The sequence below is a fragment of the Catharus ustulatus genome, chromosome 9 (genome assembly GCF_009819885.2).
Source record: "Catharus ustulatus isolate bCatUst1 chromosome 9, bCatUst1.pri.v2, whole genome shotgun sequence".
Taxonomy (NCBI): domain Eukaryota; kingdom Metazoa; phylum Chordata; class Aves; order Passeriformes; family Turdidae; genus Catharus; species Catharus ustulatus.
Genome location: NC_046229.1, coordinates 25,112,175 through 25,124,649, shown reverse-complemented (window position 1 = coordinate 25,124,649; position 12,475 = coordinate 25,112,175). Strand labels below are relative to the sequence as shown.

Genomic DNA, 12,475 nt, shown 5'->3' with positions numbered 1-12,475 from the left:
TGTTTTTTTTTTTTTTAAATGAGTTAGAGCAATAAAATCTGTAGAGTAAGAGTAGAACAGGACCTGAGGATTCTGTGGTGTTCCTTTGGTTAATTTTAACTTTTTTCCCCCCCAACTGAACTTGTGAACTGGGAAGCTGGGGCAGGACAAATGTTGAGAGACAGAATTCTGGTAATCTTGTAAGCAGATTAAAATACCCAGTTTTCCCCATCTGGGGGCATTACAGGGTGTGGATAACTGCAGCATGTGCAAGTCCAGAAGTCTTAACACTTTAGTGTTGGACTAAAACTCAGACATTTTGGCAGAGAATTACTGCTCTGTTTCTAACTTGCCTGTCTCACGTTGTACAGCTCTCTCTTGTGTCTCAGTATCTTGTCAATAGTTTTATCACCAGTACCCAAGATAGTGAATCTGCTCTGTCTGAACAAGACCAGTTGTTGATCTGAGGGCTTTAACCAATGTCATGCTGGGGTTTCACTGCTCTGTTTGCAAATGACATAGACAATTTCTAGAAAAACATTAATTTTTTCCTTTTTCACCTATACCAACTGTTCTGTCAGTTAACTTTGCTGTAGCCATTGAAGCAGTGGGCATCCACAAGAATCCCTTGGGGTGTGCTTGTGTAAAAGTCACAAAGTGAAAATGTCCAAGAAGAGTTGCAAAGAAAATCTGACTGGTATTACTCAACTGTCTCTAAATGTGAGATTTAGTATTACCAGCAACTTAGTACAGTTACAGCAGATCTCACAATCATCACCTTTAGGGGTTTAAAAAATACATATTTGCATTTTCAGCTGTATTTGCATGGCAGATGAACTGTTGTTCATCATGGAAACCTGGAGTACAAGGCACTGTGCAGTTTGAATGTTTTTTTAGCCTGTTCTGGCCTGTGGCAGTTCAAAGTAGCCCTTTCCATATCCAAATGGTTATAGTCTCTTGAATGCTCACATCCATCGCTGTCATCACTCAAGCCCTCATCTCTTGGCTTGTTTGTTACAATTTGTTATAGCTGCAGCTAAAGCTTTTGATCCTGAAAAACACATCTTTGAACTCAGCAGTGTGTTTTCTAGGCAACACAAACAACTTGGAGTTCATTGCTCTGCTGTTCAGCTTTGCACATTGGCTCCTCAAGGAATTCAGTTTCAAGATTTTCCCCAGATATTTTAAGTCTTGCTGGGTGATTACTTGGAAAATTGCTTTCATCTCTCTGCCCATGACCACCCATGATAATTGTGTTTTCTTGCAACATAATGTAATATATAAGCATAGTGCTGGGATTGCTAAAGCTGGTGAGGTACAGAAGAATGATATTAAAACTACTTTTCAGTGAATAGAAAGGAGAAGATCACATCAGGATGAAGTACAACTGGGAACAACTAGTGCTGGATAATTTGTTGAACAAGCAATCATGAAATAACCCAAGGTCTTTCAATAGCTGCCCATGTATTAGAATTCTAATCCAGCATCCCCTGTGTTGTAGCAGTGGGAGTCAGTAGAAGCAGGGGAAGGCTGGAAAAGGACCTCAGCAGTTTTTGTTGCATTGAGATGTTTGACACCATCCCACAAAGTTATTCAGTTACTTGTGTCTTGATTCATTTTGGGTTTGTTTTTTGGAGAAATTTTCATACAGAAGTCAAGGATCCATCTGTGTTCATTTAGGCACCTGCAGAGCTTCTAAAATATTCTTGTCACACAAAGCATTTCATGAGTCTTTCTGAATTTGCAAAGGAACCTTTCTGAGGTCACTTACACCTCTGTTTATGTATTGCTCACTGAGTGCAGGTGTAAGTGGGGGTCTTCCTGCTGCTCTGTACTGAGCAGCATTTGCTGTAATGTCAGTGTGACTGTTCCCTTGAATCCCATTTTCAAAGCTGAATCTGAACACAAAAACAATAGTGCTTCTCTGTATGCTTGGAGTTTACACACCAGTTATGCTCTTGTGCAAATGGATTGCTTGAGCCCTGTGATATTTCTGATAAACACCACTTCAGTCCTGTGAGTGACTAGTCCCTGTCCTTAGAGGCACTATTTGAACTAGATAGTTATGAATATGTGAAGTTGTAAGTTAGAGACTCAAAAATGTGCCAACTGTAGTAAATTCACAATTAGATACAAATTCCAGTTCTGTTGAACTGATGTGTCCTGGGGAAAACCAGTGGGGTAGAAACCTTTACACCTGGCTTGTGAGAAAGATTAAACAATCCCTTAATACTCAGACTGTGCTTCTCAAAACCCTACCTGGCTGCCAAGTGATACGTGTGAGGCCAGCTTAGAGAACTAACCCAAAGGGAAAGAATTCTAAGCAAAAATAATGTTTTAGTGATAATTGACTTTGTCTTTTCATTCATTTCAAGGAAATGAGTCATTAAAATGAACATAGCTAGGTATAGACAAGCTTTTATTTTTCAAACAAACAAGTCCTCTGGAACTCTCAGGATTAAGAGTTGTTGTTTTTGATGAAAACAGCTTATCCTCAGGAAAATGGAAGTGCTTACATGTTTAATCTTTGTCACCAGCATCCCTCTTCTCAAAAATTGCTATTTCTATAGCAACAGTTTGAATTTATTTGACTGATGTAAATTCAAGACAAAGTTCTTAATTTTACAGATATTCTGTGTAAGGATAAAGATGGGAGGAACTCTAGCACACTTCTGAGAGGACTCTTCAGAGGGGGTGGATAGCTTAACTTTGGGGGTAATGGTTTTAAATCATCTTAATAGTTGTGGCTTTGGTTAATTTTTTTCAAGAGCTGTTCCAGTGATTGCCATAATTGCTATTATTGCATCTTTTTAATATGCTTTTGTCCCTAGTTGCTCACTAGTCACTACAGTTTTCTTTCAGATTCAGTTGTGATTTGGTTTGTTTTCTTTGCAGAACCAGAATATTTCCTAAGGTATCAATAAGCAGTCCAGTTAATTCAGTCATGTTTAAAGCTAATTTCTTTTAACCTGATAATGAACAGGAAACTGCAGTGAATATTTTTCGTTCAGTGACACTCATTGCCAGGTCTAACCTGCTGCTGAGAACACCCATCAGTTCTGTTTATCATGTTTAGCAGTGTCAGCTTTCTGAATCTGGATAATCTTGTCAGTTTTCATTCTGCAATAGATTAATAAAGCACCGTATTTGTAAGTCAAAATTTAATTTGCATGGTGTGGTACAAGTGTTAAAGTTTGGGTAGTCCCTGGGTGGCACCAGCAGAGTTTTATTTGTGCCACCCTCCCCTGGTTCTCCTTTCCCCCTCTCCTCCATCCCTGTAATGCTGTACTCATTCTGATTTCCCTACTTTTCTGAAATTTGTTATATGTAATTCATTATTTGGAAAACTATAATGAGGCTTCTGTTACCTTTGTAAGGTTGGCATTGAGTTTTCTGGCATGAAACTGAATTTAAGGATTGGAAGCCTTCTGTGCTGCATAGGACGTGACCTTCAGTATAATACATTTTATTAAAATACTAAAGGTTGGACTCAATGAGCTTGAAGGTCTTTTCCAAATTTAATGATTCTATGATGAGTTTTGTATTTTGAAATAAACATGTTCTATATATTTTTTATCAGTCCTCTTTGTCCTGTCACATCAGTTCTTTTAGCTCTCCAAGTACAAAAAAGTGAATCTATGCTGTTACTTTCTTTAGGTAGTTGGTATAGGAGTCCTTTGATAAATACTGCTAAACTTCTCTTCTGTTAAAATTTGTTCTGTAAAAAACATCTTTAATTCTGCTTAAACTCCCACTCTCCCTTCCAGGGAATAAGCAGGTTGAAACAATATAAACAGTAGATATGACCTTTTCATTAATATTGCAAACAATGGAAGTGAAAGTGACTATAATATTAAAAGTATTTGCACAATAGCTAGATCCTCTTATCAAATTCTATTTTTTTACTGCATAGTTTAAAATTAGGAAGGCAGTTAAAAGCTTGCAATTTATTATTTAAGTATGTCTTGGGGGACTGCATGCAGATTTGTGTGTGCATAGAAGTATGAAAATAAACTACACCAGTTTGATGTATAAATAAAATGATGATGTGAAATATTAGTTAAAATATTATTAAAATTTTCTTGATGCAGACAGAAGTCACATAATTATTGGGAAGGCTGCAGAGGTAGAGCAAGTGAGTTGGATTATTTTGCATGAGTCTTTGAAAGGCTTGGTTTTTTTTTTTCCAAGGCTTCTATGGACTTTAAGTTTTTTGAGCAATACTCTGTGTTTTCAGAATCCAATTTATATGAAATAGATGATTCTATCAGGCTTCAAGTAGGGCATCTGGTTTGGTTTGTAGATACCTGCTTTGAAGTCAACCCTTTGTTTTGGCTGTTTGTTCGTACATTGAAATATGCAATATTTAATTTACAGAAAAGTCGTATTCTTTTTTAACTGTGCAGTTGTTTCAGGTTTTTTTTTATAGTTCTTTAGGCTGGCTTTACTAAAATTTTCAAAGGTTCAGTACTTTAAGTCAGGAAATGATAACAGAGTTGCTGGTAATTAAAGTGGGTTTTTACAGTCTCTTGTACCCTAAATTGAATAGATGCCTTGAAGTCTGCTCTTAAAAATAATTTACAAGCTTGCAATCCACATATACTTATCTTCTTTCTATTTTGAATCCAAGTTTTGCTGTGTTTCTCTTCACAGACAGAGCTGTCTTTTGGGTGAATTCTGTCATGGCTGGCGAAGCTGGAGGCTGCTCTGTGTTTTACATGCAAGCAGTTGTAACACTTCTTGCAGAATCAAATGTTACTTTTTGCTTCTACTGCTTCTGGGCAGAAGCATGCAAGCCACCCAATAATTTTCAGATTTTTGGATGAAATTCAGGGACTAATTTAAATATTATTAAGGAAGAAGACAATAATTAAATTTACCAAATTAAAGCCACAAGATGGCATCAAATTGTCAACTCTGTCCTTTGCTCTTAATGTTTTTTTTAAAGGTCAAAATACTACAGGCTCTTATGATTTCTACATAGAAACCAGTTGGGATAGGGAATATGCAATGAAATAGTTTTTCCTTCCACCATTTGAACCTGCAAAGCTACCATAAGATATGTTTAATAATTTGGTTTTAAACAGGCGGGTTTATTTTCTACAGTGTAGCAGTAGTTACTGCTCAGGCAATTTTTCATTCCAGTTGGGAAATGAAGGTAACCCAACTGTGGATGTTAATGCTCATTTAGACCTAAGAAAATAGGAAAATAATAGTTGGGTCCTGATGAATTTGTCGGGTAAATATTGGTAATGGGTGATTTTTGTTAATTAGTACACATTATTGCTGTTTTAAAAAATTGTTATTTTTAGAAAGATCAGAAATGCTCCACAAGTTTTTAAAAAATGTCTAAAAGAAAACAAATAAACAAACCCCCAAGACCCACTCTTAAAAAACTTAAATGCAACTGTAGCTTACTAACCACTGTACTGAGCCTGCTTTCCGCTCACGCATTGGTTTGTGAACCCAGTATTTTTTAGGTGTTTAGGTATGACAGTGCTAAATAAACACAAAACACTAAACACAAAAACATTTTTGAGCAGAGATATTTTAAATGTCTGAAATGACAGGGAACACAAGCACTAAAATAAGTCCCACAGAGAAACAGATCCAGCACTGTAGGGAGAGGAGGCTCAGGAAAGTATGGAGCTGGTTACATTCTGTGTCAGGTTGTTGCTTCTGGATGGTTAAAATGTAAATCACAAGTAAACTATATAGATACATACATATATATATATATATATATATATAAAACCTTCTATGGTACATTAGCAGGAGTAAACCAAGTAATATGTTTTTGATTAAAAAACAACGTTAAGTGGTTGTCTTAAAGAAGATTTGTATTTTTCAAATTACATGGTTTTGTTACTAAATTAGTTTCAACTTATGAATATTCATAATATACTCCTTAGCAGTGTCAAACAGCTTATGCATGAGAATTAGGTATGTCATTTTCGAGCAAAATTGTCTAAGTATTCAGAAATTTTGAGGAAATGAATGTTCTTTAAATAGCTAAACAGTGATTTCTGCTGCTTGTGATGCTTAGGGTACAGCTGCATGAACAAAAGCTCCCTTAGCTGGAGTTCGAATTTGCAGCATGCTGCTTACTTAAGAGTAACTTCTAGATTAAAACTGTCACATGAGAAGATTTGAAATGCCTTCCTGTGTGCTCAGTGAGAAATAACTGTGGCCTCTACAGGGAGTGAGAGCAAACAAGGAGTTGCCTCTGAGTTGCTGAGAGGCCACAAATCAGCAGCAGCACCTCCTTTGTGTGCCTGGATGAAGCAGCTACAGAGGTTGCTCTGTCAGATGAATATTCTGTTTCTCTGGGAGAAATCGTGGCATGGAGTTCTCTGTGGTTATACCTGCCTTAAGAACAAAGCTTGTCTTAAATCAGTGTGTTGTCATAGGAAAAGCTTATGTCTCTATCTGAATGCGTTGGAAAACCATTAATTTTAAATCCAAACTTAGCAGGACTAAGGAGAACACTAACAAAATTATCCTGATAATGACTTCCTTACTGACAACAGGTTTTCCTCTCCGCTTGCAGGTGTTGTCAACCATCACAGCTCTGTACTTCTGATCTTTTCCTCGCCTTAGCAGTATACATTTCTCTGTACAAATCTTCTGAGAAATGTGGGGGTGAAATATTTATCAGAGTTTCTTTTGCTACATTGACTGCAGCTTTTACAGAATAGGAGGTGATGGTTAGATCACTGAAAATTGTGAAAAGAAAAGGGGTGTAAATCTCTCCAAAGGATTGATGGTATACCTTCAATCAGGTGACAGCCTAGCTTTGAGGATACCTCAGTATCAGGAGTTGTGAGCTGAGAGAGGTTTATTCCTGTGATTATCATAGTCTAAAGTACCAATTTATACAACTTAAAGCTGTGACCTCCATAATTTATTGATTTGCAGAATTTGGTCTTATGAATAGAATGGTCGTTGGCATGGAAGTAGAACTTACTGATTTAAATGAATTTATTTCCCACTATTAATCAAATATTTTTATGTGTTATTTTTTCCCCCTGTACTTTGTTGTTGGTTTGGAGGAGATGTATTTTATTTCTTTCAGTTGCCATGTTCTCAAAGCCTTCCTTTTTTGTTTTAGGCACCTGCACTAAGTTGCCCATGAATCACTGTAGAGCAGGAATTCAGAGGAGAGTGTGAAGAACTCCCAAACAGATAATTTGCCAGTTACTTCATTAGGGTCAAGCCACTGTTTTGGCTTTGGTTCTTATTTGGTTATAATTCTTGACAAGTTTCTCTGCAGCAGCTCCTGGTTGCCTCCCTTCACTGCAGGGTGTGTTTGAGACATGGGAAGCACTGGATGAGTGCCAGAGGCACTCTGAGAGGCAGCAAGGCTGCTCTGCTGATTCCATAGGGGTGGAAGGAGAAATGAAGGTGTGGGACAGCACAGTAATGGTTATGCATCTGAACTGCATTTAGAAACCTGAAACTTGGCATTGCACGAGTTGATGTTTCTTTAGCTTGATAATTTTCTTTCCATTTCATCAACTATGAATTTAAAGAAGTGTTATGGGGGAATTCTTGGTTTCTTCAAAGTGAGTAATGAGCAGCACAGAATCATTCTTTTGACACAGAACATGGTATCTCTCTCTACAGAAAGAGGTGCAAAATGTTTTATTTTTGCTGTCTTGGAAAGTGGAAGTAAAAAGAAAGATGTTTCTCAGTTGCAAAGCTTGTCTCAAAGGTAGTCAGCCTCTCCTGTTGCTCCTCCTCTAGAATGTGGTTGTATTTTCAGTTTTATAATTTTCTGAGTAATTATTGTGAAAGAACATTGGCAAAAATACCTTTCCTCTGCTGCTGTAAAAGCAAGTCTTAAAATAACAGGTACTGACTCAACTGCCCTACATAAATGTTGGTATTTTAATAATCAGAAAAGAGTACAGCAAAATTTGGGATAGACCCATTACTTGCAGTGCAGGGTTAAATCCTTATACTAAAGATTAATGAGAGGTTGCTGCCTGTAAAACTTATAAAAGCTGCTCACTGCACCAAATGTCAGCTCCAGCTTATTGTAACTAATCATGGGTGGCTTCACTAACGCTCAGGGAAGAGAGGCTCTGAGTAAATTTGTGTTTTCTATGGGCTTGTCTGGGAGCTTCTATTTGTACTTCAGAGATCATGAGATAAAGAGTTCTAACTTTCATGATGGAAACTTAAAAGCAGTTCCTCTAAGTGTTGTTTAAATAATGGAGTGAGCCCTCTCACTAGCCTTCTTCTATTTTGCATTACAAAACACGCAGTTACTTATGCATGGATAAAGAAGTCTGATAATGCTGTATTGGAGTCCTGTCCAACAGGTTTTTGCCTGGTGGGATCTCTGACCTCTCTCACTTTCTTATGCTTGTAGGATACCTCACATACTGTTTAAGAAATCTGCAGATAAAATCCATGGTTTCATGTTAAAAAGGTTTTTTTCCTGTCAGCTCTGCAAATAGAATTGGAATATACTGCAGCTTTTTAGCATGTTGATGCTGTGTAATGTTCAGTGCGGTTTCACAGCAGTAACTGAGAGCAGAATTTGTTCTTGCAGGAATTATGTTACTTTGGAAGCAGACATGTGACCTCACTGTTTTCTCTGATGCTGTGTTGACTCTGGGGAGTTAACAAGAATAAACAGTAGTGCAGGTCTTTTGTGTGTTACATTAAGGTAATTGGATAAGGCATGAGCAGAACTAATTATCATGAGAGTGCTATTTCTGGGCACTAAAACTCCTCAAGTCAGGAATGTATTGCAACTTCTTGGTCCTGGTTTTCCATCCAAAGCATAAATGGATCTTGTTTGGAAATTTCTACAGCCAGTTGCTTATATTTGCATTGCTAACCTTTGGTGAAAGTAATAGTAGGTAAAATGAAACAATACTGTAAGTAGGAAAGGTTTCTTTGAATATATATTAAATTAAGTTTATGATTGGTTAAAATTTAAGACTGTAAAAGTTTGAGGTTGTCTGTCTTCCCTAAGCCTAAACCAAGATCTGTAAAGAGTTTGGAATATTTTCTCTATTTTCTTCCATCTCTTTAGTGGAAACTGCTCTCATTATCAGGATACTTTCTGTACCTCTGTGTTGATTTGAAAAACTTGTGTACCTGACACAAAGGTCGGCTGATAATGTTGCCTCTTCTGTCTTTTCAAAGGAAGGTGCATCTGCTCGAAAAACACAAACTCCGGCAGCACAGCCTGTGCCACGACCAGGTAAGGTGGCTGTCACGTGTGCTTCTGTCCCACCTGTGCATGAGTTTCAAAGGACTTTATTTAAAGCTTTAGTTAGCTCAAGAATGAAGTATGGGTCTTTTTTTTTTGGCCTTTAACTGTGCATATATTGGAAAAAACCCATAGCCAATTTTGTTTAACATTATACCATGGGATTTAGGGTCATGCTCTTCACTGTGTTGCCCAGTTAGCCCATTGAAAGGATGCACTGCTCAAGTCAAGAACTTCTTGGTTGTGGGCTTGGTATGTCCCCAATTAAAATTTCACAAAATTCCCACTCAAATATGTAACAAGAGCTGGTTAATACTCCAGGGATAAACAACTTAAACAGAATAGCAAATCTCAAAAATAGATATATTTTTACTTCTAGAATTAATATATCAGATTTAAGTAGTTCTCTGAATGTGTTATCATTACTTCTTCACGCTTCTTAAGCACATAAGGTATTTGTAATGGGGCAGAAATCCTCAACTGGGTTTTAAATTCTGTTTAGTAGATTTTGGCTACCAAGTCCATTTGTCTGTCAGATTGAATCTCGAGTTTTGATGCAGTGATGGGATGATAAATGTACTTTGTTTAAATAGGAAACCCTTAGGACGAGTTTTTAGAAGAGTGTAAGACCAGTACATAAGAGGGACAGTGTTTGCACACTGATGTGCAGATTTGCCCCTGGTTTGCATACTTTGAGAGTTTGGTGGTTTGGTGGAAGAAGGTCTCAAGTGAAAGTTGCTATTTCAGGACAAGATGGTGTCATGAAGGTCCTGGGGATATTCTGGGGGGCTTGGAAACAAAGTACCAGTTAAAATGAGTATACTTTTTCTAGAAGTACTGCTGGGATACTCTGTGTCCTTGTTGAGACTCTAAATGCTTTCCGTGTGCGCCTTGCTAATTCCTTGAGATTTGTTTGCAGGATTTAATGCTGAGATTTAATATTGTAAAGCTGCTTCTTCACCCAAAATCCATTCTAATATTGAATGTTCTCAGCATGCCTAAATACTGTTGTGCACAGATCCTTCTGTTTGGTTATTTTGGAACTGGAAAGGTCATGCTGCCTGTCACACTTATCTCACTAGCCCCGTTAAGCATCCTAATGCAGATGGAGTTGACAGACAGCAGTATGAAAAGGGTAGAAGTGGCAAGAACAGAAATGTGACTGAGTTGTCATAGTCCCTGCTGCTGGCTGTGACTTCTTGGGCATTTCCTGCCAGCAGTGTGGAGTTTGTATATTATATACAAAAGATTATATAGGTGATACTGATACTGCTGTGCTCCAAGACCAGACCCATCCATTTTCTTGCATCTATATTGGAAATTGAAGAGAGAATAAAGAAGACAGGTGTAGTTAGAAGAGGTTTCTCTTTCTGCCTAGTCTAGGATATTTTTGCATTTTGATATTTGGATATTTAAAGAATTCAGCTGTTCTATTCTTAGCAGTCAAAGCAACTGAAACCTGCTGTTTCCAGGAGGATGCTGCTTTGCACATAGGAAGCATTAGTTAAATTAGGCTAACTACTGTTGTACAGTAGTGATTGAAAGAAAATATTGAGAGGCACTCTTAAATCATATTTTTTGGCACCATTTTGCATTACCAACTTTTCTCCTAACCTGTCTTTGTACAGCTGTTAAATTTCTTACAGACGCTTATTCTCCCTCCCCCTCCTTTTTGTTTTGTTGTTTTTCGCCTTAAGACAGCTGGCTCTGCCCATCATTTCAAGAACATTTTAACTTTACGGAGATACCTAGATTAAAAAAAAATTAAAAATCACTGGGTAGGTAAAGTTCATGTAGTTCAATATAGTGTTGCCAATTATATCTGGGCATTTGACAGTGTCAGGAAAAGATAATTAAGGATATGGTCTCAATATTTCAACAATGGCAAGTATGTGCTGTGAATATTTATACTGTTCTAGGAAGTTTGTGAAACAGTTGGTCATAAATAAACATGAGCAAGTTGGTGCTAAGCAATTGGAAGTCAATTAATGAAATTTGTCATGCAGAGTAGCAGTTGAGACTTGAGTTAGTCTGCATCAATCTCTCTACTACTCACCATTTTCTGAATTATGATAAATGTGGATGATGATGATTATCAAGTGCTACACTTCTCTCCTGAAATTAGGGCTCCTGAAAACTGAACTATAAAATGTTTATTTGGGGAAACCAGGTAGGTCAGTAATAGCACCAAAGTGAAGAAACAAAGATGCTTTTCCACTCTTAGAGCGTAGTGTCTCCTGTGCTGAGATGGTCACAACCTGGAAGACTGAAGGGGAAACATTTTACTGGAGAGGTGGGGGGCAGTTTTTTGGTTTCTACCAGTCCAACAGTGGTTTTGTGGGTTTCTTTGGGTTTTTTTTTCCCTTTTTATATATTTTTTTTCTTTTTTTGGTTGCTTGGGTGGTTTTCCCCTTCAATGTCAAGCTTCACTGTGTCTGGCTCCTGAAGACCTCATGTAAATCAAACTGCAATCCTAAATTAACCTGAATAAATCTGAAATTCAGGTTTTGATTGTTGAAAGCTCTGTATCTGTTCAGGATAGCTAAATCCTATGGATGTCGTGTGCAGTAATAACTACTAATGAAAAAGTGAAGTGTAAAGATCAGTTCATTGTTAAGATTTTCCTGTTGGTTCAGCACTACTGAAGATCTACAAGCAGCCTTTTTCAAGGTTGCTGGGAATTTTTGTCCATGGTGTCATGTCCTATTTTTTTGTGGAGGGGGGATGAGTAGATTCAGTAAAACTGGGAGAGATTGACTCAATTCTTCTAAGATCTGTTTCAGGTGGTCAAAAGCTGTTTGTTTTCTGAATACTCAAACCCAAATTATAAATCTCTTCTTCATCTTGGTGTCTTACATCTGTAAAAATGACCTAATAACTGTAGTGTCGCTCTTCCCTATTCACTCCTGCAATTAAACAGATGCCTTGCAATGACATTTGGATTTATATCCTAGTCATTCTGATGGGGTTTTTTTGTTTTTTTTCCCCCAGTTTCTCAGGCAAGACCACCTCCAAACCAGAAAAAAGGTGAGTCAATTTTAGTTACATGATCCTTTTCATTTTTGTTTGAATTGTGCCCACGTTTCCATTTTTGTTTCTCTGACAGTACAAGCAACAATATAAGCAAGCAGTATTATGTAGCATGTATTCTGTGCAGCATAATAGCATTCTGTTTTGCTAAATATGGATCCCACACATGTTGAGAGACTCGTGATACAGGGATCTGCTTTTTGGTGAATGAAAACCTTGACTTTAGAAAAGCTTTAC

General features: G+C 37.3%; 1 protein-coding gene across 1 annotated transcript in view; it reads left to right on the top strand.

Annotated features, from left to right (window-relative positions):
* Positions 1-12,475, top strand: part of CDC73 (cell division cycle 73) — a 104,250-nt gene that overhangs the window by 75,718 nt on the left and 16,057 nt on the right. Inside the window, exons 11-12 of the mRNA XM_033067299.1 lie at positions 9,142-9,199; positions 12,200-12,235. Of these exons, the coding sequence (XP_032923190.1) occupies positions 9,142-9,199; positions 12,200-12,235 (94 nt within the window). The remainder of the gene's footprint in view (positions 1-9,141; positions 9,200-12,199; positions 12,236-12,475) is intronic.